The sequence below is a fragment of the Rhea pennata genome, chromosome 15 (assembly GCF_028389875.1).
Source record: "Rhea pennata isolate bPtePen1 chromosome 15, bPtePen1.pri, whole genome shotgun sequence".
NCBI classification, from domain to species: Eukaryota; Metazoa; Chordata; class Aves; order Rheiformes; family Rheidae; genus Rhea; species Rhea pennata.
In genome coordinates this window covers 16,664,145-16,691,286 of record NC_084677.1, presented here as the reverse complement: position 1 = coordinate 16,691,286, position 27,142 = coordinate 16,664,145, and the positions used below count along the sequence as shown (strand labels likewise).

The 27,142-nt window shown below is 41.8% G+C and overlaps 2 protein-coding genes across 6 annotated transcripts in view; one reads left to right on the top strand and one right to left on the bottom strand.

Moving 5' to 3' along the window:
- Positions 1-615: 615 nt before the first annotated feature.
- On the bottom strand, positions 616-15,538 carry DRC3 (dynein regulatory complex subunit 3). The gene is made up of 12 exons (XM_062588353.1): positions 15,382-15,538; positions 13,858-13,974; positions 12,072-12,238; positions 11,339-11,485; positions 10,064-10,183; positions 9,187-9,312; positions 7,741-7,902; positions 5,083-5,214; positions 3,725-3,795; positions 2,640-2,763; positions 1,062-1,193; positions 616-902 (listed from the first exon to the last, which is right to left on the bottom strand). The coding sequence occupies exons 1-12, from the start codon at positions 15,536-15,538 to the stop codon at positions 789-791; spliced, it is 1,569 nt and encodes a 522-aa protein (XP_062444337.1). The 3' UTR covers positions 616-788.
- A 2,135-nt stretch (positions 15,539-17,673) lies between these two features.
- TOM1L2 (target of myb1 like 2 membrane trafficking protein) overlaps positions 17,674-27,142 on the top strand; it is a 58,304-nt gene continuing 48,835 nt past the window's right edge. For all 5 annotated transcript variants that reach the window (XM_062587888.1, XM_062587887.1, XM_062587886.1 and 2 more), the window contains exon 1: positions 17,674-17,757. In XM_062587888.1, coding sequence (XP_062443872.1) covers positions 17,706-17,757 — 52 coding nt within the window. In that variant the 5' untranslated portion in view covers positions 17,674-17,705. The remainder of the gene's footprint in view (positions 17,758-27,142) is intronic.

Sequence of the window (27,142 nt, the reverse complement as noted above, 5' to 3'; positions counted from 1 at the left end):
GCAGTGCTTTCAGAGACACCTGTCTCACCAGAGCGCATACGCAGCCATGCTTTCATTTAACCTTTCTACTTTTTTTGTTGCTGCTTGCCTCTAGCAGTACTGCACTGACCAGCATCATTCCTCAGAAGCTGCCCACAAGAGAGTGTAGCAGCTGCTGTCACCAAGCAAGGAGGGGAATTAATGACTCCTTGCTTGGCTGCTGTGAGCAGCAGCGTGTGAGCTCCTGTGGAACCATTGATTTCCCTTCCTGCTAGCTGGGGGCTGCTCTGTTCATGGTGCAGAAAGCTGCCTTTGCAAGAGGCGGTGAGAAAACAAGGCTCCCAGGTGCAAGAGCCTCAGCCAGCTTCTGCTTGCTGAGCTGGAAACATGCCGTTATTTTGGGGGTGGTTTGATGGAGAGCACTCTTCTCCCAGGCTGCTGCCTGTGCCTCTGGCTCGCAGGTTCCTGTCGCTATGCCTGCAGGTACTAAACCTTTCAAGCATGATGTGCTGCAATGATTTGGTTCAATCAGCTCACAGCCAATTCATAACCCCCTGTGACCAAGTCTGAGCTCTGTATAAATGGGCTTCATGCCACTGTGATGGAAGAGACAAGGTTTCAGATGCTTTTCCAGAGTCAATAAGCATCTTTTATTCAGTTTCTGCTGAGATGGATGAAGGAGCACACCTTTGGCCTGAAATGTCCCAGACAGTTCAGGTACAGAGAGGTAACTGCCTCTGTGGGTATTCTGCTGGTGTGGGCTGTCCTGAGTGCACTCCAGGAAGGTACCTGCCCAGCCCTTGGCATACCTACTCTGGCAGCTCCAGAGTCTCCATGTTCTCTAGCTCCTCTTGGAGATAGTCAATGTACTGAATGATCTCTTTGACGCGGTTGCGGTTTCTGTCAATCTCATTTTGGAGAGCCTGAACAGATTCAAACCCAGCCCTGAGCTATGTGCTTCTCAGGGTCACTGGCTGTATCACACAGGGCCCCAGCAAAGGGGAGGGTGTTCTTTCCTAGCAGCGTCTTTGCTGCTTGGATTTGTCTGTGCCCGTTCCCACAAGAGCAGGAGGGTCCCTTACCTTCTCCGTCACAGAGGCCTGCCACTGATGTGCATTGCTGAGGATGTCACCCTCTCGGCTGTCAATCTTTACCAGGTGAATGTTGTGGGATGCGTTGACTGCATCGACAATGGTGTTTTTGTCCACAAAAAGCTAGGAGGTAATATGACCAGATCAGAGGACAGGGGCCAGGTGTGCAGCAAAACAGCAGAGCTCAGAATTAGCAGTGCAGTAATTGCTCTGCTTGGGGAAAGAAAATAAGACCTCTGTGTTGTCCTGACAGAGCCCTAGTCATTAGGATGAGCCCAGTGCTTTACCATTTCCAGTATGAGCTCAAGCCTCACTACAGCTGTAAAGCAGTATTATCCCTTGTACAAATGGGGAAACTGAGGCGGCACCCTTGCCCTCACCTGCCCAACAAACTACAGTAGGGAGCAAATGCCTGCTCCAGAGTGCTCTGCTGCCTCGCAGCACATGGCAGGCCCCTGCAGGCAGCTGTTGTTGAAGCAAGGCTGCATATGCTCTAGCATGCATAGCCCAGCAGGTGTGGGAAGTGGAAAATCACACTTGGAAGGGTCTCTTGAACTGGTGGCACTCGCTGTAAATCTTCATTTTGGAGAGCCCCAGCTTCTAATAGAAGCAGCGACTTCCCCTGTGGTTTTCAATAGAGGGTGGCTTCACTAAACCATAATGACTCTCCTCCTGCAGCCAAGTGCAGCTGTTAACAAATGAAGATTGCTTCTCCATGGAAATGGATGGCAGTGAGGCAAAAAGGGTGCACAGCAACAGTGCGTAACCACAGCCATCTGCACAGGCCATAAAGCAGGGAGCTCCCCCAGGGGGCTGAGGGGTCTGTTTTGTGTCTGTCAGCTTGTGATTACCCAGAGTAATGGGGGAGCTGGAATAATCTGGACAGTGCAAAAACACAGTGAATGCAAAACTTAAGTCAATTAGCCACTAAGTGAAAGAATAATGGAGGAAAAAAGGTCAGCAATGTTGCTGACTGGAGCACTGTAGTGATCTTTGTGCTTTCTGAAGAGCTCCTGGGATCTTTAATATTGCAGCAAGACTGAGGTCCTGGTGGAAGGCCCCATTTCAAATACCATGTCCTGTCTCCAGGACAGCTAATGGGTTGGGAGAGCTCTGGGGAAGGGTCCTGAAATCACTGAGGCAAACAGAATCCTGGGGCAAGGGAGTCAGAGCAGTGTTTGGATTCTCCAGGGGTGGGCAGGGCCTTACAAAACAAGCTCTGAGTGCAGCACAGAAATACCTAAATGCCTGCTGGGTTGGGGCTGTCTGGAAATGAGCCAGAGAAGTGAGTTGTGCTGGAGGCAAGAGAGAGACTTGCTCAGCACCTCTCCTGGGCTGCTGCCACCAGGTCTTGCAGAGCCCAGGGAAACCTGCAGTGCAGTCATGCTCTGTCCTAGTCAGCAAAGATGCCCAGCAGCGCTGTAGTTCAGCCAGGCAGCTAGGGCCTTCTGGAAGGAAGTTAAACTCTGGTTTAGACATACTCTAGGTGTACTAAGACACCTTGAAATCTCATCCTTTCTGAGAAGAGGCCTCCTTTTCTTGCAGAGCTGATTTTTTTGGTGCCCTTACCATTCGAACGTCATCTGGTAAATCCTTATCGAGCTCGTTCTTGATAGATTTCTCCAGTGTGTTGACTGAGATCTCTAGAAGTTTCTCATGATGATGATTTTCCAGGTCTCGGCATTGGGCCATCGTACAGATGATTAAGGAAAAGGTTCACTTTGAGATGAAACTTGGCCTCCTGTAATTAAACACTGAGGCTCAGAAAGGGCAAGGTACTGCATAAGAGAGGACTGCTAACCCTAATGCAGGTGTGCAGAAAAGCACTCTATTGCCTTGTGTCCTCACTGCAGGCCTCCAGAAGCAACAATCTGGCTGCTGCTAGATGCCATTTGATGCCAAGATTTACTCTTTCTGCTCTTAATCTCAGCTCATGCGCATCAGGTCTCATCCTCACTGCCATGTGTTACTGCAGAACTGAGTGGGTCTAGGTGTACAAAGGAAACTGAGGGAGGCCTTCCAGGATATATGCTATATAAATTCTGATTAGGCCAATTATTTGCACCAGGCCATCAGATATGTATTATATAGGTAAAATAACATTACCTGTCACAGAAGCACTTTATCATTCTCCATCTCACTTTGTTCCTGAACACATCAGCAAGAGAAAAATGAAGGCCCCTTAAAGAAACTTCAAAAGGCATTGTAGGTATTTCATTGGCTACTATGTCAGGAATGTACATAGAAAATACTTTAACCAGATTTTCCAAGAGTTGTTATGCCTGCCTGGAGAAGAAAGGAAGATTCTCAAAGGGTAAAACATTGTCCAAGTGCAACAGACATTCAGCAAGAGAGAACTTAGTCAGAGCCCTTTGTGCCTTCCAGAGTCTCCCTAGAAAGAAGTCGAGCACCTGAAATTTTATCCCCCTGCTGCTGCTGATCTAGAAAGCACATGGCACTTGAATATCTTAGATAAGAAAAATACAGATGACCTCTGGGGAAAGCTGGAGAAAGGTCTCTTCTGTTAACTTAAAAAAAAAAAAAAAAAAAAAAAAAAAAATCCAGTTCTATTCTGATGGCTCAGTTCTGGATTTAGAAGTGCTGCATAAGTGCCTCGCTCAGCCGTTCAGGCCAACATACTTTCAAAAGGATATATCCCTTGAACATTTTCAATGAATGTTGATACTAGGACAGCAATGTTTCTTTCAAAATCCTTTATTAGTTCCTTAACAGAGGGAAAAAAGGAAATGTTGTAACGACCACTTGCATAAATATGGAAGAGAGTCTTGGAATAATCTAAAATCCATTGTAACTTGGATTCACTGTTATTAGCACCAAGTGTGAACTTTCTCAAGTATATAGGCTGTTTTGAAAGTACTAGAAGAGTTTCTTTACTGCATTGGTATGTGAAGGACAGAAAATCAGAATTGGTTTATTGCAAGGAAGTTGATTGAATGATAATTTTACTTGGCCTCTGGAGGAAGCCAGCTGATCTCTTTTTACCCTCACATATAAAATGCACAGAGAAGCTGTATTTCTGCAAACTGCTATGCTGCAGTCTCTTTGCAAATACGAAGAGCCTCTTCTCAGAAGCATAACAAATGCCCAGGGTTATTGCAGCTTTTGTTTTAGTCCTTAGATACTAAACCTGCTGCTACCTATTACCTCTCTCAAAAATGGCTGACAGAGAATCTTTTAGGTTTTGCACTTAGCATCTCAATATAAGAGTTCAAATATAGCCACCCGAACCTTGTGAACATGCAGAAGGGCTTGCAGAAGGAAACTCTTCTGAGATTTCCATTAGTGATTGCAAATACATTAGGACCAGTTCAATAACATTAAAAGGCATAATCCTGATGTAGTGAGGAATCCATTTTGAGCTCTTGCTCTCTGTCATGCACATTCACAAAAGTGAACTGCTGCATTTGCTTGCATAAAACTAGCAAGCAGGAGCCAAGGCTCTTAACAGATTACTCTTTTTTTTTCCTAAAGAAAGATGCTCGTTAGCAGCCCTGCCCTAGTTTTTGAGGGAAAGTCTGAGGAGAGAAAAAGCAGCCATTATGCAAGCAAATACAATAAGCTGAGCAGAAACATGTGTAATCTTAGCAATTCATAGCAAAGATCAGCTTCAAAGAATTACACCTCTAGAATCCCAAATGAATATCCTACACTATGCAGCAATTTCTGTACACAGACCTATAGAATGACTGAATGACCTCAAGTCCTTTTCTCGGAAGCCTAGGAATTCAACTAGGACAGATGTGAAGGAAATACTGCACTCAGCTCTGAGAAACAGAAATCTGTTGCAATGTATCAACATGTAGGGCCTGATTCTCACACAGATTGACCCAGAGCAGGGAAAAAATAATGTGGAAAGAAACATGGGCCTGCCTGGTATAATTATATACCCTCCTAGTACCATGGGCTACTAAACAGAGGGGTGCAGCAACAGAAAACTGAATCTCACTGTGTTCTGGATGGGAGGCTTAACAGGTACGTGTTTGAACCTTACCTCCAGCTGGCTGGTTGTCTGCATTTCCAAGGTCATGAGTGTTTCTGACAGCTGAAGTATGTCCTCATTGTACTCAGCTAGCTTAGACTCAGCGATATCGTAACTACTGACATTCTGAATCTCATCCAGCGTCTAAACACAGAGATACATAAATTACTTACAGTTTGTGTTCAGCACTCCATTGCAATTTAATTAACTTGTTACATATGTGAGAAAAGTTCCTGCTGCTGATTAGCTGAAATGAAATGTGATGATTCAGTAAGTCTCCAGATTTACATACTGGGTAGTCAACTGTGCTGAGGTATGCTACAATGCTAACAATCCAGTAGCAATGCAGTGAAATCAGTGAAAACTCTTCCTCATCCTCCAGTCAGCAAATGACTTTTCCCCCCATGCTTCCAACTTTGGCTCCCCTTTTGACATATGTCAAGAGGAAAAAAAAATCAGATTCTTGACATTGCTGGCCATGAGAAAGAGATTAACAATTACTTTCTCTGAAAGAAATGCAGGCCTAAATCCTGATCCCCTTGAAGTGAAGGAGAATCTTGACTGACTTCCATAGGGTCAGGATTTAGTATTCTGCGTATGGAATACCTATCACATCCTGACTTCCTGTTACAGCAAGGATTTGTTGCCCTTCAGAATTAAATATTGACGTCAGTTTTGCATCAGACAAGATTTATTATATCTTGGATCAAAAAATCCCCCTATGCTAAGCAATGTATTATTTTCAAGTATGTTTAAAATAAGTTAATAATCAAATGTTAATAGTAGGAAAAAACATATATACTTTAAGATGTCTAAGCCACTCTTCCTTAGAGGCATGGAATGACCGTGGAATTGTCTAAAAGAGCAAATTCTGACCAGAATCATTTCCGAGACTTGCATCTGAAAACAGACTAGATCAAACTTTGCACAGTTTAAAAGGGTGGTGGAGAGCAAAGTATTTTCCTTTCTAATTTAAACAAGTTGGGGGCCTTTAAAAACTCCCAAGCAATTCAAGCCACACCTCTGAGAGCAAAAAACTTCAAAGTTCAAGGGCTGTAAGGCTTCTTTGCTCCTTAACTTGTAAAATAGCTCTGCTCTCTAAGGTTAACCAAGCTTGCATGAAAGGCTTACAGATAGACAAACACAAGAACAGTTTACAAATTTCAGTCTGTTGGGACCTCTGCACTTTCTGAACTCCTCTATCAATTTTAAATGGCCAATCAGGAAACGCTGTTAAAAGACAGTCTTCAGTTTTGACACTAACCCCTCCATATTTATGTGAAAACTGTCACACTGACCAGCATGTCCTATTCTAGCAACTCAATCCACAGCTGGGCCTGTAAGCCATCAAAGACAAACTGCTAACATCTGACCTCTGCCATGTTTTTGCTGTGGATATATTGGGAATTCAAGTGCAAGATAACAGAATATGCATATCAATCCTTATACTTTGCCTTCTAGTAAGGCTGGAAACTCATGTCCCAATTAGAGTTAATACAGTTAGTTTGCCAGCATGAGTCAGCAAGGTTCAAGGACCTGGGAACGGAATGACTCAGCAGGCTGCCAGTTTGTGACAAGGCACCTAAATAAAAGTGACCTGGTTTTCAAAGAGAGTGAGTGCTCGTGACTCTGCCCGCTGTCAGTTGTCAGGGACTTGTTCTGTTCAGCTGACAGTTTTACCAGGCTTTAGCCTCCCTTATTTTTCTGTGGAAACAAAATAATGATCCATCTATTATACATGGTTAGAAAGGGATCCAGCTAGAAGCTATGGCTTTAACAGCCACAATGGATGACTGTAGTTGAGTCACAGCAGAATGAAAAATGATAGTCTCTGCTTAAAAATGGCTAGAAATACATTACAATAAGTGTACCTATTTTTTTCTGTAAAAATTCTTTGAGCTGTTGCTGTTGATAAAAGAATTGAAGGAAAACAACTTGCAAACAAAATGAACACTTTGCAATTTCCTCGCTTTTCTTCCCCCTTTTTCAGTGAAGGAAGACCTGTTGGATGCCTCAGACAAAAAGAAAGGGAGTGGCATTAAAACCAAAGAATAGATTTTTTTCTCTCTTAAATCAGTTTCATTAAAAATTTCTAAAGTAAAAGGAAGGCAAGCATTTTCGTTTTCTTAAAGACCAGTAAGCTTTCAAGAGGGCAGAAAATGTCAATGCAAAGACGTTTGGCTGCTTTTTTTTTTTTTTTTTTTTTGTAAACTTTGAAGAACTGCTACCTTCGTGGACATTGTGATAATGCTATGACATGTTAATTCTGTCCTACGCCAAATTAGCCATGTAGATAAATGCTATCAGTGTTAGCTAGTTGTGGTTCAACTAAAGGGTTGAAAACTCTATCTGCTGATATACTTTTAAACCCCCAATTCCTTTCCTATGTGAACTACTAAAGCACTTTTAGCATTATGTTGGTTAATGAAATTATATTAGCTAATATAACATAATTGCTTAGAATAGGTTTATACTGTAAGAAACATGTGAACTGAGATCAAGAACCAAGTACCAACTCCTATTACAGCAGTATAAATCCAGAATCATTATCCTAATTTTAATGAAGTTGCACCAGTGGTCAGCAAAATTAGAATCGAGCATATAATGTAGAGAGATCACATCTAAATGTTTAACTGTTTAACAAAAAGTAAAAAAGTTTAATAAGATTACCCTTCTGTTCCGATTTTCAAACTCTAGGATTATTTTTCTGCCTTGTTCTTGGTCAGCTGTTAATGCTTCATGAAGGCTCTCGTAGAAATCTGAGACTTCAGCTTCTCGTTTTTCATACTGTTGCAGACCATCGTTAAACAGGTTTTCACAGACTGAGACAAACTCTTTCCTGTATGTGACACCAGAGTCAAGGTATTTTGTTTGTCCAGTGGAGCAACATGCTATGTTCCTTCTAGCTCTGCAAATTGGAGCAACAAGAGCTACAAGCTACTGTTATGTAAACTCTGCAGTTCTTGCCTAGAGCAGGTGCCAAACACTCTTCTGTCTGGCAGGACTGGGTCACCCATTCGCATTTTATGCATAGGACTTGTCTGTCTTAAGGTTAGGAGAAAGCTATGGCAACTTGAGGGGGAAAAGGCCTTGAGAAAAAGGGAAATGTGTATACTTCTCCAACTCTTTTCTGACACAGCAGCAGAATGAAGCATACAACCCTATCTGTCTTCACAAGTGTGAATACAGTGTCTGTGTGGTTAATAGATACAGTTCTGGAGCCTACAGCCAGGGCACAGAATAAACTACTGGCTTGGTAACATCACAAAAATAACATCCATTTTTCTTCTGCTATTATCTTGGCAATAGAATTGTTTCTAAAGCCTATTGTAGTTAAGCTGTGATGCATTTTTCCCCAACAGTGTAATGCAATTTTAAGGAAGGTCAAGTTACTGGCCTTGACAATACTCTATTAATCTGAATGAGAAAAGAAAAAACAGAAGTGTCTGCTTTCTGATCCCTCGTGCAGGAGCAATGATCAGAAAAAAAGCAGTGGCCTGAAAACTTCATGTTGCCACCTCTGGCAGGTTGTGAGATATGTGACTCGTATCGTTCTGATTAGTCTGTTCCTATCTCCTACCACTTCAATTTCGGCATGATTTTAGCAACTGCACTCTTACAATCTAACTGACAGAGATTTATCTTATAGCTCATTTTAAAGTTTAAGTGGATTCCAGACTTAAAGAAAGTACAAAGCCTTTTCTCCTGAAAGGTCAGAAAAGAAGGCTACTAAAATTATGTCTGCCACAAGCGAAGAAAGAAAGAATACAGTAATTACAATGGTGAGAATTTAAAATGCTAGTATCTCATGATTTGATGATAGATGTGAGTAGTTATACAAATGGGATGTTTCAAGCTGGGCTGGCCAGTCTGCCAATGGTATAAACCATTTGTTTGTAGCCCTCGTATTTCATGAGATATCAGGCCTTAAAACTGCCAGTGGTCTCACGGTCTTGCAGTGTTTTTTGGAACCACTCCAAAACTGAACACAGAAATTCTCAGATCTTACATCAATGTAGCTTTCAGTCCTGGACAAAAGCAATGGATGAAGAGCCCCTGTTGATGCACCTCCTTCTTAACTCGAGTCATTACATTTTAGCTCTAGGTCTTCTAAACCCAGGAAGGATATGTCTGCAGCAGATCATCCACTCCAGGGAGGTAAGCCAGTTTAGCAGCTTCTGCATCCTCCTCATACATGCTCTCAAACAGGAATGATCCATTCAGGTACTCCACAAAGGCTGTCTTTGATGAGAATCCAAAATCATATAAGCAAAATAAAGTGTGCTAACCTGCTGCCAATCATTAGGATGTGTCTATACTAGAAGCACTTTACCCACATAGATACACTGGTGCACTGTGCAAGTAAAGCTCTTCCATTCAGTCACAGTTATACCAACAAAATACTTATCCCAGGTCATGAAAGCACTCTACACATTCAGTGGAAAACATCTTAGTTCACATGTGGTTTTGCTGCTCTAACTGTCTAGCCTAAGGATAGATAATACTGGTTAATCTAATACAAAACATTATCACATACAACCACATATGGCAACACTATTAAGCCTTTTAGATAAGGAGTCATTGGACTTTGGAGAGGGTCAGAGGGAAGAGCTGCAGGTCTCTTTTCTGTCACTTAAACTTCTCCTGCTCTTCAGCCACTCTGATCTTCTGGAGGCCTGGGACACAGAGCCTCAGATCTGTAATTTTCTTAGTCTAATGTCAGGCTGATAAGAACTTCAAATACTATTTACTATTTAGCTTCTCTGGGTCTATATGGGTAGTTCAGCCAAAAGAATTATGTCTTCCTGCGTCATGTATATTCTACAGCACTTCCTGTTTTTATTCAAAAGATGTGATTCAGAGATCATAGAGATTAATCCTAGCCTTAGATTTAGCACAATCAGTGTTAACCTCTCATTAAATCTTCAGGCAAGTAAAAGTCAGTATCTGTTGCACTTCTTTCCCCTGGGACAACCAGCCAAGGAGAACATACCTTGTGGTACTCCAGTTCATTCAGCTCTGCCTGCTTTTCCTCCTGCTGAGCCAGAGCCAGGGCTTCCACCTGCTTCAGTGGTTCAGTAGAATACTGATACTTTAAAAGTGCAGCTTCTCGCTGAGCAATATAAAGAAAGAAAATATTTTGATTAGGTTATCCAGCATTGTCGAATAAATCTGGGCATCAACATTCAGTCCTTCCTGGAACATGCCTCTGAATGACATCCACATGTCCACTTCTTTCTGTGCTTTCTATTAAACTACCTATGAAGTTTCTAACCTATTCCTCATCCCACTTTTTGTTGGCATACTACTTTGCCTCTGTATTCAATGCTTCTGAGCTGATTTGGACCAAGGAAACTTATCTTTCAATTTCCCCGTCTTTATTTATTTTTTTATTTTATTTTTTTATTTTATTTTTTTAGCAAGAGGCTCTGTTTTGACTTTTAGAATTTGAGCTCTGATTTGATCAGCAAGTGGGTTTAATATATTTACTAGGGAGGAGATGGATCTTTTGAGGAGCGGATGGCAAGGTAGCAGCAGGGGCAAGAACCTAATTAGTTTTAAACTGATGTTTGACAAATTTAAGTATGCAACTCTATGACATATTGTCTGCATCAACAGAGACTGGTCTCAATGACTTCTGTTAAGAGTAATGTATATTCCAAACACATCTCCTTTCTCGTGCTAAGTAAATTTCAATTAATCAGGTTCTTTGGTTATTAAATCTTTTTTTCTGTGTTCCTTTGAGCCTTGGGACCAAAAAGCAGTAATATGGGCTACCACTGCTGATTGGCTACCACTCCTGATTCCCATTCAAGAATCAGGAATGGGGAGCCCATGTGGATGGCATCTGCTGGCCTGGTCAGCTACTGAAACAAGCAGGACCACCAAGCCTGTTTTCCTCTGGATTTGTGTCTCAAGACTGATTCCTCCAAGCTTCTGTGACCTCTAAGAAGTCTTGCACTTGGACTGCAGCCTCTCTATGGCAACATTATCAAGGCCTCTCTCCCACACTCAGGCACTGATTTTCACAAAGCCTGTGAGAACGCAGTACCTTTGACACCTCTGCATCTGTGAGATTTGATAAAAATTGGCCCACAGGTTCAGGGCTGTTAAGCAGGCACAGAATAAATACTGCATGATTCTATAAGCCTAATTTCTTCAGGGAACCAGACTTGAATGCTAGGATATTGCTGGCATACCAACAAAGCCAATACTCTATATGATGCTGGTACTCAGTTTCACAGGAAGAGAAAGCAGAATTACTTACCATAGTGTCATTCACAAGCTTGAAGTCCAAGTATACCAGCTCTGGAAGGTGAGCAACAGTAAATGGTGCATACTGCTCATTTTCACAGAGAGGGTTCCCTGTAAGATTCAGCGTGCGTAAGTTTTTAAACCTCCTGAGATAGATCACCTGTGCCAAGGGAAAAGAGGTGCTGTACTTTGGAGTGTCATGGAAACATACAGCTTTGAAATTTGTTGCACTTATCAGAGCTATGCTGCAATACATGTCCTGCTCAATTACCAAGCATAGGTAACACTACTGAATCATTTTATTTGGAAAAGGAAGTGCTTATAATTCACATTGTGGATATACAAATGATGGGTCTGGAGAGAAGGCCTTTAGCTGGGTAGTGGACAAATCAGGGATCATAGACTAGTAAGTTGACCTCAGAGAACCCCAAATAAAACCTAGTCTTCACCCCCTCCTTTTCAGATAGCTACTTATTCCTTCTCTAGCTCTTATGGAAATTGATAGGAATTTTGCCACAAATGGCAACAGTAAGAAGGCCAGGTCCCCCACGAGTGAATAATCAAAAAGAGAAATAGGTGAAGTAAGCACTTCATACCTGGATAGCTTACCAAAACCATGACTTGAACTACAGAGAAAGTGAAATCCTAAGCAGAATTTTCTCCTCTAAGGAGGGGCTTGGATGTAGTGGCAAACATCATTTTAAGTATATTTGATATGGGACACTTGGAAAGACAGAGGCACTCACATCTTCTAAAGTGGCCAGGTTATTCTTTCCTATTGAAAAAATCTGCAGGTCTTGTAATGTGTCCATGTGTTCAATTTTAGATATTCTGTTATTGTAGAGGCTCAGGTCCTGCAGTTTAACAAGGGTATCCAAGCCCTCAATTACTTCAATATTGTTGAAGGACAAATCTGTGTAAGAGTTTAGAAATCAAAAGTTAAGTAAAAAAGTAAAAGTTAAATTATGTGTAACAGAACACTCTGACTCAGACCCTGCATTTAGCCTGGCTCTTGATTTTAGAATTTATATGGAGCACTTTCCTCAGGAGTGTTCAGTATCCTGCAGAAAATGCCCAGCATGAAATCATCATTCTTTGGGTCAGGAAGCAATGAGGGAATCTCCTGCATAGACTGCCCATGCAACTTTTAACTTAGAGGAAATATTGAAGTCAGTCTATGTGAGGACTACATACACAGCCTGAAAGTGATTTCTACCTTACGGGAAAACCCCAAATACAAGAAAAGGGGTAGGGAAATGCTCCTAAAGAGGGTATTTATGTAATAAATTTGACCCTGTTTGCCTTGTGTCTTGCAGATTCTTGCCTGCCACACCAATGTCCCCCAATATAGCCCAATATAACAATTCCCATAAAACCAGCATATGCCATTTCCAAGCTCACAACTGTCCTGTTGTCAGTGGAGATACACAAAGGCATATACTCACAGTAGCTATTTCACTTGTTAATATTCTCTCATCTTACTATGCCAGAACATCTATCTTAACACCTCCATTCATCATGACTGAGGGCAGTATTTGCCCTCAGGCCAACACTAAGTGATTTGGGAGACCAAAGATGGCTAATGAGGTTACAACCTGTCTGCATAATCCCTGTGCACAGACGGCTCAGACATGCATGCAGCTGATGCTGAACCACTACAACCTCTAGGCAAGCTGAAACTCATGACTGTGCTTCAAAAGACTCTGCTCCCACTGCAGTTATGAGCTGTCAATTCAAAAATGTGTTTGTCATCTGTGCAGCGAGATGGTGTAGACAACTAGGGGCAAAGACTTCAAAATGTGCTTAAGAACCAAAGCCTTACATGATATTTGCAATGGTGACTTAAGATAATCTTTACACTGCAACCCAGTAACGTGGCTGCAGTTCACAGAGAATGCTTAAGCTGTGAATCTGTTACGGTCAGGCCACAGGCCTCAGTATCAAAGCCTGCACCACTGTATGACACTGAGTATATAGTACCCCAACTTATTAGTTGAAAGAAGTCGCATAAGACTACAAAGTGGTCACTTCTTGGAACGACAACAAAGAGAAGCTCTTAAGCGTGCAGGGTAAAGGCATCATTGTCTTTCTGTGGGTTCTAGGCTCTGAAGTGCCTGCATTACCTCTGAAAATAGAATATAGGCTGCTAAATCACAGAGGTAATTTTGTAAATATTTCTGAAAGTTACCTCTGAATATGAGTACAAACTGTGGAAACAACTATGAATTCAAGCTGGCTGTTCCTGCCACATTGAATATATTAAAACTATTTTTTTAAACATTTGAAGGATCGTTTTGCAGTTCTAATATTCATGTCTTTTGACATTCAACAGTCAAATGAGGAAACACATAGACAGCTGACAGCTATCCCTGGGAAAGCTCCCATCAGTCATGTTTGAGAAGAAATAATCTTGGTTTTATTGCAGATTACTTTGAGAATTACTTTGAGAATTCAAGATTACTTGAGAATCCTGGTTTTATTGTAGATTACTTTGCACCTGTAAAGGCACCCAACCTCATATGCCTATTTTACCAAGCCATAGAAGGTGAACCAGACTCTCTAGAGCTTCTATCTTCTCAATGATGTTGTTGTCCAGCTGCAGTTTAGTCAGATTCTCAAACTGCCACAGATTATCGATCTGCAGGATATCTAAAGTCAGAGGAAAAACAAAACAACACAAGATTGCTTTTTATGTGAGGCAAGTTTCAGTTTAGCACACATACTTTCTTAAGCTAGCAAAATATGTCAGTCTTGCCTCCAAAATGATTTTCAACAGACTACAATAGCGTGTGATGACTGCCCTTGAGAGAGTTGAGAGGTCCACTGGCTGGATAAGGATTTCAGCAAAACAGCCAGGTTAACCTCAGTGTCCTGCACCAGCACACACCGCTAATCAGTGATGTCAATGAGTCACTGAGGTGATGCTGACTACAGCACTGCAGTCAAGAGTGGCTTTATGAATCCACTACTGGGAGGCCTTGACATTCATCTTGCTTTCCAGCTCCAAGAGCGAGGTTTCGAACGAGACTCTGCTTTCCTTTGCATTTGCAGGCTCCTGGTAGCCAGTTACTGCTTTTGTAAGTTACTCTCCTGCTTCTGAGATTCTCATCACAGGAGAGCAGGTCAGGGACTACTGTTTCTGTGAAGGCTGCAGTTTAGAGCTGATCAATATCACTGCATTTAGCTTTCTCCAGAAACTCAATCACAAGGGCAGGATGTTAGGCATTAGAGGAAAACACTATAACAAAGGTAACACAAAGTACAAAACATTCTCCCCTCAATTTTCTTTATGCCATTGAATTCCCTGAAGATTTTGTTAGGTGTTAGTGTTTAGTGAGTGCAGTATAAAGCGAGGAATACTCACGCAATGCCATGTTCCACATTTGCACACAAATGTATGCAGAATCAGGCAGCAGAAAGTGTATGCTAAGAAACTCAGAGGATACATGCATTTTACTGGAGCACACAATGAATAACCAAAAGTAGATTTTGTCCATGAAATTATATACACCCAGAATACTCAAATAGTAAGCCAAATACGATTCTATGATTCTATGAAATATTCTTCTTTTCCATTTTTTGAATGCAAGTTTACGAGCGGTTTGATAGGAAGATGCAAGCTGGGCTAATGCTATTGATGGCCAGAGGAGGCCACTGAATTGGACTGTAATCACCGTAAGCTACTAAACAGCCCTCACCTGATGGCTAGTGGGGTCACCAAGAGGTTGCCCAGCATTTGATTTGTCCACATATAAAGGGGCCCAATAGGCCTGTGGCCTGTAGGTGTCACCACAATATAAATGTTAAATAAGAATAGCAATGACAATAATAGCACAAAGTTGAGCAGCTTTAAAGTTACCAATCAGCAAAACCATCCAGCTCTCTCTACTGAAACTACTTCATACAAGTATGGCTAAAAATGTAAGCCCAGTCCCTTATTATTCACGTACCGGATCCAAGCTAATCATGATTATGTAACCACTAGTTAGCCACTCCATGCTTAATTCTATTACCCTCTAATAAATAAATATATAATATATATATTCTGATACTCACTTCTAAAACTAAGCTGTAGCTCTGTGACATCTTTAAAATTAATACCTTCCCTTTTGGCAAGCTGCCCTGCCTCATCTTGACTTTGCTCTTCCACAGCTTTCTGAACCATTTCTTCACTGATAACATTCGGCTCAATGATATTGTATAATTGACTCATTTTTAGACGATAAGTGCCTTAAAGGACAGAAAAGAAAAAAATAAATAAAACCACTACCCGACCACCATTTCCAACATTTATTGAAACGGTATAACAATTCCAGAGAGGTAAAAACACAGTTGGGTATTGAGAGAATCTAATACCTTAAAGCTGATACCAAAGAGGTATTTGACTTTCACCAAAATGTCACTGATGCTATGCTAAGCACAACCTTACAGGTAGGCAACCTTAGGTTGCCTACCTGATGCAGGTAGGCATACAAGTTTGCCTACATGCAAACTTCACGCCATATTTGAGAGTTTTCCATAAAGAATGTCAGGATTTGGCCAGATAAATAGAACAGCTAAAGGAGGTCCTGAGCCCTATAAACAACAATGAGTATTTTGTACAGAAATGTCCCTCACATGGCAATCACTTGTTGCTGAAATCCATCTTTATGGAAATGGCACATTCACGGCTCTGTGTGCCATTTAAATCTAGTTTTAAAGGTTACGTTTACCATTATAGGCAGGTTTGATTTATAGAGTAAGAGATCATATATCTACGGCATATGAAAATTAGTAACAGCAGTTCACTAAATTATAAATACCAATTTCATAATGAAAGTAAGAACAAATTTGAGAAAGGAGGAAAACTTATAAGCAATAGCAGTGATTTGCTAAAGATGACAGTGAATACAGATCCAGAGTAAGGGCTATTTGATTGAGGCAGCATATTTCAGTCAATATATAACATTGCGTACATATATCTTCACTCTGACAACTGATTTAGGAAATACACAATTCCTAACTCTCTGCCCCAGCTTTGTCATTTAAATATCTCTAATGTTTCCCTAGAGGCAATGAGACAGCTTATCTTTCTGGAACTGCACACAGACTTGGTATGAAGGATCTGAATCTTCAAACCTCCCACTTGCATGAGATGTCTGTAATCATGGAAAAAGTTTGGCTGACTTCATTCCATAGGAGCACAGGAATGAGAAATGCTTGAATTTAGAAAATGTTATCCTCATCATGCTTTTAATTAACAAACCAACACTCCATATGGCTGTGTTCAACGCAGCCCAAGAAACAGCCCATCCTGGATTTATTCATCCTTGACCTGCCAGACTTTTCACTTTCTTTTCCTTGCGTTTGTCTGTCATCTCTTTAGTTAATGCTAGTCCCACAGACCTAACCAAGTCTTCAAGGTCTGCAGCCTGCTGATGCTCTGCGGGAACACTCTAGGCACTGCGGAGGCGAGAGCAGCAGACGCATCACCCAGACAAGGTGCTGCTACTCACCACCAGCGTGAGCCCAGGCATGGGAGGCACCTCCACGTCCCCCAGCACCCCCAGGCTCTGCAGGGCCCAGGACGGTACCCTGAGCCTCCCTGTCCGGCTGACGCTAACCCAGGCCCCAGGCGGGCTTTTGGCTTCCCGTGGGAAGGCGGCTGCTCTCCGCGGTAGCTGCCCAGAGGGACCCAGCTAGGCCCAGTCCTGGGCTCCAGGCCTCAAGGCCCAGGCTCCTCAGCCTCCCAGGCCCCTCAGCTCCGCAGACCCCTCGGCTCGGCTCGGCTCGGCTCGGCTCGGCTCGGCTCGGCTCGGCTCGGCTCGGCTCGGCTCGGCTCGGCTCGGCTCGGCTCGGCTCGTTTCCCCCGCCCCCAGCATCCCGCTCCCACCTGCGCCTCAGCCCCAGGCCTCCGAGCTGGCTGCTAAGGAAGCCCAGGCGCGTTGCTAAGCAAGGCCACGTGATGAGCTGAGCCGCCAATGGTCAGGGAGTGGGTGGGATGGCTGTCTACCAGTCAGAGCGCGAGAAAAGCGTGTCAGCCAATCAGAGCTGGCGCCATGCCCCTGGGGCGGGAGGAGGCGCTTAAGATTGACATGACGGTTCCCCAATAGTCTTGGAAAACCGTTTGACTGTTGCCCAATGGTGAGTGCCTATTGCAGTGTCTCCGCTGTCCGTCAACTGGAGGGCGTGGATTGCCGAAGGGGCGGGCCCTTCTCTTGACAGTGATGGACACGCACTTTAACCTGTGAGACCACGGGGAGTCCGGGCACTGCCCAATCGGGTGTAAGGAGGCGTGCCGGGCCTGGCAGAGCACGCTGCGGTTGGTGGGCGCGGGTGCCAGTCAGGACGGGGTGGGGGCGGGGGGGGGCCGCCGGGCCGCTGTTTGTTGTCATCCCAAGATGGAGTTTCTGCTGGGGAACCCGTTCAGCACCCCGGTGGGGCAGAGCCTCGGTAAGGCGGGCCGGGCGCCGATGGGGGCTCGGGGGGGTGGGCTGTGGGGCGCCATGAGAGTTACTGGGGACTCTGGGTGTGGGGGCGGCCTGTGGGGGCTGGGGAGAATCGCTGTAGGTAGTGGGGGGCTGGAGGCGCTGGGCCTTTCTGGGGGTTAGTGGGGGTCTCTGGAGGCGCTGGGCCTCTCTGGGGGTTAGTGGGGGTCTCTGGAGGCAGTTGAGGGGTCTGTGGGGTAAACAGATGACTCTGAAGGCAGTGGGGGCTGTGAGGGTTTTGGGGGACTCTGGAGGCAGTGGGGGGTCTCGGCATTAGTGGGGGCCTCTAGGGGCAGCAGGACCTCTGGGGCGTTAACAGGGGTCTCTGGAGGGAGTGGGACATCTGTGGGGTCAACAGGGGGCTTTGGAGCTAGTGAGGAGTCTGTTGGGGTTAATGGGGATCTCTGGAGGCAGTGAGAGGCCTGTGGGTGTTGATAGGGGACTCTGGAGGTGGGGAGTTTCCAGAGCTAGGGCAGATATGTGGGGTTTGGTAGGGTCTGTGGGAGGTAATGGGAAGCCCTCAGGATAGGTGGGTGCTCTAGGGCTTCATGAGAGCCCCTTGACACCTAGAGGGTATCTCTAGGTGTTAGTGGAGGGCTCTGTGGATGGCAAAGGGTTCTGGGGTTATCAGTTTTGGGCACAGCCCATGATTCTGGGCTTTGGGCAGGTTCTGGTTGCCATGAGAAATGAGCTACTTCACTTCAAGATGGTTGATGGGTGAAGAAAAGTTGTGTGCGTCCCCCAGCTCCTTTCCCTGCCTATGAGCACCTTGTTACAGAGTTATGTTGTTCAGCCTCTGTCACCTTGGTCCCCAAAATGTTGAAACCTCTAAGGACCTGTGCATATGTAGGGAAGGTGATGTGATATAGAGATATAAGCACATGCTTAGTCTTCAGCCTAGAGCTTGAATTGTGGTTTCTCTAATGGTGACATTAGGCAGACTATTTTGAGTACGTCGTCACTGTACAGTTAACCAAACCCTTACTGGGTTGCTGTGTCTACTCTTTCCCTCCTACATGTACGTTCATTCTCATCTGTGGCAAATCTGGTTTCGGTCTGGGCTGTCACAGCCAGGCCATGGGAGAAAGCCAAGGCTCTACTTTTGCAGAGGTTGATAAGTTGCTCACAGCTGGGTGGGCTGTTACTCCCTTGCACTTTCTGCTCTTGGGCCTAAAGGAATACAAGATCTCCCACATTTCAATGGGAAAGAACAATAGTTGGCTCTGGTTCCTGCAGCACAGGGGCCTTGGCATATGCTCCCAAAAGCCAAAGTGATGTTCAGTTGAACACACTTGTACCAGTATCCCTCTCCAGTGAGAGATGCTCCATGCTCTTAATTTCTGTGCCTTTCCTGTGCTTTGATTTGTTTCTTAAGGGACAGAAATTCTAATGCCTTATTTAGGGGTTATGGGTAGCATAATCTATAGCTGTGTGAAGTATAGTCTACAGCTATTCTATTTGAATGTATGCATTGATGGAAGACTTGTGTCTGTGGAAATTAAAATGGGAAAAATTTGCAGAGTATCTGGTCATGACCTCAAAACACGAAAGTTTTTTTTGTAGTAGTTTCTTCACCCACACATGCAGAGATACCCCATTGTAGAACTAAAAGGCTCTTAAATGGATAAGTCTCACACTGTGCTTTGAAGATGACTGGACTCTTGCTTTGTCAAGCTATACAGAGCATATGTATAACTTGCTGTTTTTCTTTAGCCATCTGGGGTGTTTATTTCTTTTGGTTAGGAAGAGAAGTGCTGAAAATTTGAGGATAATAACAAGAACTGTGAAAGTTAAACATAATTTTAAAGTGAATTTGTTTTGTTGTGTTTGGCCATCTGATAACATCTGCCAGGACAGCTGTCTGCTTTGCTGCTTGGACAAGGGCTCTACAATAAGCATCGTTAGGGAAGGCAATAATTTCTAATCTATTTACTGTCAGATTCTTTTAGCATCAGTAAGTGATTTAAAGGGGCCTCTTTAAGACATAATCATTGGTTTTTTTAACAATAAAATCTACTTTTGTAGTTTTCTTCCTTTCTAACTGGGGAGTTTAAAGATTTGCATAGGTCTTACATCGCCTTATTCTCTTTGACTGAGCAAAAGCTGCCAACTTAAAGACACTTAACACAAAGCCCTGAGGGAGTGACCTTCATCAGATATGGTTAGCTATCTATGAGGGGCTTATAATGCAACTTCCCATAATGCAAAATTTAGTTTTGCTTTAAGAATGTTTTTCATCTGGAGGGGAAGAGAGAGCTGCAGATTTTATTTCGGAAGAAAAATTTTGCTGCTTCTTATATCACTGCCAGCTATGCCTTTCTGAGACAACAGTAAAACAAAAGAATGCCTTGTTTTCAGACAGTGCTGTTTGCTCAGTGTTTCCACAGATTTTTTTTTTCATTCAACTTGTGGAATATAATTTTCACTTATGTTTCTCTTCATTCTTTAAAAGGAACTGAATAATTTTATATTTCTGTTTAAACATATTGTGTTGAACACAGTTGTGATGTTTTCAAGCAAGGCCTAACACTTACCATAAGGGAGAAGTGCAGAAAATTATGTAGGTCCATCAGCACACCAAGAATGCATGTTCTCTGCCAGGAAGTAGCAATGGTTCACATAAAGATTTAATTAGGGCTAGACAATATCTTCAGATAAATGCCAGGTCTGAAAGAACAAAAATGTCAGAAAAGGTTTTGGGAGAGGTGAGGGTGATAATACAAGGGATTTTCTCTTTTCCTCCTTCTCTTCATCTGGATAATGTCTGAAGCTAGGCAGGCTTTTTATGTTAACTCTTTTGCTTAATGTGGGAAAGTAATGCTAGGATGAGCTCAGAGGATTTGTAATGGAGATGGATAGAGTCTCTTGCATTTAAAGTGCCAGTTTAAGTGGGAGCAAGGTTCCTCATGTTTGAAAGCTACCTGATTTTTGGCAAGCGGCTTGTTTGGTAGCCTCTATTTAGTTTCCAGTGGCCATATATATTTTATATAAAATATAAAACTTCACCATTGGTACTAATTACAAGCCTCCCTTAATTTATTTTTAATACTCTGATTGACCTGTAGACACTAAACTGTCTTTTCTTCTCTGGAAACACTGTCTTCAGAGTTGAGTGGGTGGTTTTCAGCAGAGTTTTTATGTGGAAAATAGTCAGGCAGCTGTTACAGTGTGCCTAGGAGCTTCCTGAATTTATTTTTAAAATGTTTTGCTCTTCATACCTGGAGATTGCAGTGAAGCAGAGTAACAGCACCATTTTACATATGGGCTAAGAAGTTGTTTCAGGGTTATGTAGCAGAATCCATTGGTTCTCACAGACCTAATGAGTAAATGATGCTTTTCAGCATCCCATCAGATTTACAAAAAGTCTTCATAGTCCCCTCACCGCTTCATAATGTTACTTTTGTCAGTTGTCAGTGCTTTCTAATAGGCCTTCTTGTGAAGATCGTGGGGCAGAGTTTTTGTGCTGAACATGGCAGCTGTTGTTTCTGGCAAGTGCATATTTTTAATCAGTGCCTGCCTTCTCATGAGCCTAGCAGCAGTCTACGTTGCTGGATGTGGACCCCAAAAGAGTGCTGGAGTCTTCACTTGTATTGCATTCCTCTGGTTGAGCCCAGCTCAGACAGTTGAGGGAAGGCCTTACTGCCAGCCCCAACCCCAGGATTTCCGAGAAAGTTAGAAAGAATCTGAGGGGTGGAACTGGATGATTTGGTTTCTGGGACAGTGTTAGCACTACCATATCTATTTAGGATTCTTTGTGGAACTGGGAGTTGGGCCAGTTCTTATGACTGAATTATTCAATTTATTTTTCTCAGTTAATATTTCTCAGTTTAAATTTGTATGAGTGCAGGTAGATTAGATTCTTAGAGGAAGACTGTTTTGAATAATGCTGCTGACCTGGGAGTAGGGTGAATGTGGGAAGATGCATAGTAAAACAGTGAAGACAAAATGCTTGGTGTCTGGAGGAAGAGCTGTGTTGTGGAAAAAGCCACAACTGATGGTAGCAAGAATTTGCCTTGAGATTCAGTATTCCACTGTAAATTCTATTTTTATCTTTCTTTGTTCAAGGGAGCCATCTTTAAAGTGTCTCCACTCTATTCAAGTTTATTAGAACGAATATCCTTACCATAGGTTAGCAAAAACATCTTAGATGATTCAAAGCGATTGAATTTCGGGAATGTGGAGTACTAGTGTCTTTTGTGTTCATGCTGCTTATTTGATATATGCCATATGGTTTACACCTGAGGAAACAGTAAAACCAGTTAAATTCATAGTACTTTTTTACTCTGGAAACTTTCAGAACACTTCAGGAGAATTTTTATTTGTTTGAATCCAAACCAAGTCTTTCTACTTGCCCCCCTCAGCTCCCTCAGATGTGAAGGGCTGCGTTCAAGCAGTGCTGTGTGAAATGGGCTCCTTGCAGGCAGGCAGGCAGAAAGCACTTGGGTCTGGTTTTGGTAATGGTTCTGGTAAGGGCTGTGATGTGGATTGCTGAAGTCAGCCTTTTTCCTCACAGTCTTAAGTCTGTTTGAGCCAAAGGCTTCCAGGAAGAGAGATCCAGCACCTGAGTTAAATGCACAGGAACCTAAAAATTACGTTTTAACTATTTAGTAGAAATTAAGTGACTCTTCTCAGTGTTCGGCGTAACTGGGGGTGGGGGTAGGGGTGTTGATCATAAGACACTAGTTTACCTCCTTGGTTCCTGTTGATGAAGAGAGTTTTGCATATAGGATGAAGGATTGGGCACTTGCCTTGGAATCTGTGTTCAGAGGAGACACAGTGCTGTGATTTAATAAGGGATATTGTTTAAGGAGGCTTAGGGTTTCAGCAAAGGACATAGAGGCACTTTATTGAAGCAACAGCAAAGCAGACAGCTTTTCAATTGATTTTTATCAAAGCACTTGCAGTTTCCATTCAAGGCTGTTAAATTGATAATAAATATGGTGCAAAGAGTCTGTTTCCAGAGCTGCTGTTTTGTTTTCCACTCTCTCTCCTTTTTTTTTTTTTTTTTTTTTTTTTTTTTTGAAATGAGAAACTGGCATAGCTTGGGGGTGTATAAGCACCTTTTTGTTTTCCTTTCTTCATAATAAAACTCTTAAGACCTTTTTTCAGGTTTCTTGTATCTTAAGATTTTTGTGAGACTTGAAATAAAAATAGTTCCTAAATAAATAACTAAATGGATAACTATGTGCAGGAATAGAGAGATGTATTTTGATGAACAGTCCATTGTAATCCTGTAGGAGGAATTAACCCATGCTTTCCACATATCCAATTTGCCTAACTTCTTTTCAGAGTAGGTCTGCAGCTTTGCTTGTAAATAAAATATTTTTTTAAAGATAAGCCCTTTTCCCAAGGACAGAACTCAGCATTCAAAGACAGCACTATCACCTTAGGATCAGGTACCAATGAGAATTAAATGCTTGCACCATGCAGTTGTGGTCTGAATCGTCTATCTTTTTTTGACTTCCATTGTAAGAAAATTGAAAGTCCTAAGAAGGATTCTTGCTCTTACACAGAACCGCTGAAGTATTGTGCCCTGTTCTTAAGGCAGATTTTTTCAGTACAGTGTGTATAACTTGTCTTACTATCAGAGGTCCGTAGCATATGGTATATAAAAAAAAGATGAACATTGTCTTTGCCCGCAGTGAAGAGGGCAGAGGAAGTATTCTCCTGGAAGTTTCTAAAATACATTTATGTGCACCCTCCTAGTTGGTCAGTCATTAAAATTCAGCCCTCCAGGGTTCTGGAGGTACAGAATTGTACCTCCATGCAGTCATGCAAAAAACACTTAGATAAAATGCTTTTAGTTTTATAAGATTACTTGGATCTGCTTTCATTTGATGATAATGGATTATGTTGTTAAGAAATTTCCATGAAATACAAAAATGAGTATCTTTGTTTTCAAAGGAGCAAATAAGTACTAAGTCATGAATCTAGCAACTTGGGGGAACTACATACATGTGCAAAGCTGGATAATTAGTATAATACCATTATACTGGGTTCCTAAGACTAGATTTATTTCATAGGCACAAAAGCAGATTGTAGTTCATGAAGGTATTAGAGCACGTATTTTGGAGTAATGCAGTTTATCTCCTCCAGCACAGAATGCTTAAATGTATATTCTATATGCTTCTAATATAAATCTGTATGTACCAGGTTGCAATGTGGGGACAGCTGGTTCCCAGTTTGATACCGCTGGTATATACATTTCTGTTCATGTACTCTGCAGATTTTTAAGCCTTATATTTTAAATATGCTAAATAACTGTAGGAAGAGCCCTATACATCCTTCCAACTGATTTCTTGTTCCATCTAAAATGATTTTTGAATAGAAAGGAAACAAGGAGAAGTACTATATGTTTTCCTTAGCTGAAGTAAGACCACTTTTAAACTAGTTAAACTTTGCTTTGATTTCTTGAAACTGGACTGGATTTTTAATTAAGCATTCTTTGAAGGTGATCAGTGTATTTGATAATATCCTCAGTGGTGAAATATCTGTAAAATGGTCAGTGAAGGAAGAAAATAAATGAACAGTTTTTGGAGACATTTCTGTGACATGATCTGTCATGGGGAAGAACACTGCACAATATCCGCAGACTTGGTGCTTTTTAGAGGTGTCCTGACGTACTTGTTTCTTGTTTAGTATTTAATATTTGACTCGGGGTAAATCACTTTGCACTCTGTGCTTTGGTTTCACAATTTGTGCAGTGTGCAGCTGATAAGAAACAAACATTTGAGAACTACACAGGGGAAAAAAATCCTGAATAGTTAGGAAATGAATTTAAAGGTCAATCTGTTACCGAAAACTGACCAAATCTGACTATTACTACTGTTATTATTATTATTATAATTTCTGCTGTGATGAGTCTGCACGGATCATCCAGAACTAGTTTTCCATTTTCTTATTTGCGCTTGTCTGGAGTAACACTAGTTTTCTACATAGAAGAAACTTGTTGATGAATTTGAGGAAGAATAAAATCCTATCTCAAAAGCCTTTATCTCCTGCATTTGCTTAGTCATTCTGCTGACAGTTCTCCCTGATTGTTTTGCTCATTTATTATCCTCACTTGGAAACGGCTTTTGTAAGTTGGTGATTCTTGAACACAAAAGAAGCTGGTCCAAAGACTTTCCTACATCTATATCCCTCTTTCCTTAGGAGCAGGTAGTTTGCTGCAGGTATACATATCTTTACATTACTCATGGAACTGGATCTTCCAATTTGTAAGTACTCTTTCAGTTGCTGCAGAAAATGCAGAGGAAATGCAAATAAATTCAGCCAGTCTATTATTGAAAGCAGTGTCTTTAAGTTTAAATATACTCTCAGTGATCTGTGCCAGCTAAAGTGATATGATTGTTCCCATAATGTAGTAGCTGATTTCAGAATCAAGGATTACGGAAGAAAAATTTACTTCTATGCGCATACCTTGTCTGTGGGTAATTCAAAGCATGTCTGTGTATAGATTGCTTACCAGGGATTCTGTATCACTCAGCCAACAGAAACTCTCTGCCAGCTCAGCGTTTACAAAGTAATCTTAGCATCAGAAGACTTAGAAATGCTAAGACATTCGGGAGAAACCTACTGTATAGTTTGGTTAATATGTAAGCCTGCTTATGCTCTGAGAGCAAGTCCGTCTGTTCCCCAGCTGATTCTCAGAAGCGTTCAGAGTTAAGTTACTTTGAGGAGAAATTCTCTGTTCAAATTCAGAGCAAAGAATCGACATGCAAAATGAAGGCACATAGTGGTGTTACAGACCGTGTTTGAACCCCAAAACTTTGCGGAGCTTTAGTGTCTTATTGTCAAGGCAAGGAGGACTTTGTTACCTCCAGCGTATGACCAAGAGCACTTAGGATGTTGTTAACTTGGGTGTGTTGCATCTCATCTATTTTCATGGGCTGCATCTGCTGTGAGAAGTGTGACAAGCTTTGTATCTGACAAACGTAACAAAGAGTTGCACTACTTGCATGCTTGAGTAAATAAAGTCACTTTTAAAAATCTGGTATTTTCTGACTCTTTTAATTTTTTAACTAGAGTTTTGTCTCAAAATAGCTTGTGTGTTTATTTTCCTTTTGGAAGGAAAAGGACATCCCTTCTTGCTTATACAAACAAAAAGTTACCTTGAGCAGATTAAAGAAATTGCAAGCTTCAGCAGCTCTGGCAGCATTTGGAAGGTCTTTGCATTGTGCTAGCCATACAGACTAGCAATATTTCATAGCTCCCAATCACTTTGCCTTTTCAGACTAACAAATACATCTGTAGCTGAGCATGGAGGCGTTTTATTTATGCTGTGACAACCAAATAATTTTTGAAATACAGATTTTTTTCCAAGACATCTGTAAGGTTTTAATTAGTGATCCTGTCCAAAAAGTCCAGCCTAAAACTTTCAGCTGCAGTAAGTTTTTGACAGAGGTGGTCCAAAAATGAGATAATACATTGTAATTCATTCTTCCAAAATGGCTTTCATCCGCTACCTTCATTTTGTAAGAGCTACTAAGTCTCTTTTGAGTACTAAATGTACTAAGTTCCTTTTGGACTGAAATCAAGTAGGTAAAATCTTAGTCCAAGTATTTGTTTTAGGAAATCATATATCTCAGCAGAAGAGATGAATGAATTTGATATTATGAACATCTGTTGGGCTCAATACAAACTCTTTTCCCTCTCATTTGTGAAGCTGTCCAGAATCTTTACTCCTCAGTGTTCCTGGAAAAGTGCTCACTGATCCTTTACCTGAGGATTAAGGAACTTAATCAATCAACTGGTTGCTAATTTAAGATTAGGGGAAAAATCACAATGTAAACTCTGCTGGAATGTTTTGTTTATAGCGAATCTTAAATCAGTCTCCACACTGTGACTAGTTATTCCCTAAACATTCTCTGGTATTTTCTTGAGCAATTGTTATGTGGTAGAGGTATGGTTATAAGAGGATTGCTAATGAAAGTTAGGGGTTAAGCAGAATGCGGTATGTATTTGATTTTTGGGTACCCTTATCTCTTGTTCGAGCTGTTGTAATAAATAGCCTGTTTTTTCATTATCTTTGAGGTGCCCTTTCTGTACTGATTTTCAGTTCTTCTAATTAGAAGGGTATTTTAGTGAAAAGAGCGATCTCAGACCTTTGTGAAATTTTCTGCTACTACAAATAATGGTAAATCTGAAATCATTTATTAGACAAGAAGTTGTTATGGCAACTATAAGATGGCTGGCTAATCAGAGAGTGAGATCAGTTTTTATTTACAAGCATAATGAGCAATTAAGTTTGAGCAGCTGTCAGACTTGGAAAGTGATTAAAGTTCAGCAAACAACCCAAATGGGTCAGTGTTCAGTTCTGGTGGTTTTCTGACATTGCAGCTTGATCATGT

What these genes read in the sequence shown, in the direction of transcription:
- DRC3 (XM_062588353.1), bottom strand. Translation starts at nt 15,538, where the DNA reads ATGAGTCAATTATACAATATCATTGAGCCGAATGTTATCAGTGAAGAA. An exon ending in AGCTTGTGAATGACACTATG is followed by an intron (nt 10,184 to 11,338) that starts GTAAGTAATTCT and finishes TATATTGCTCAG; the next exon opens with CGAGAAGCTGCACTTTTAAA. An exon ending in TGCAGACATATCCTTCCTGG is followed by an intron (nt 7,903 to 9,186) that starts GTTTAGAAGACC and finishes TACAGGAAAGAG; the next exon opens with TTTGTCTCAGTCTGTGAAAA.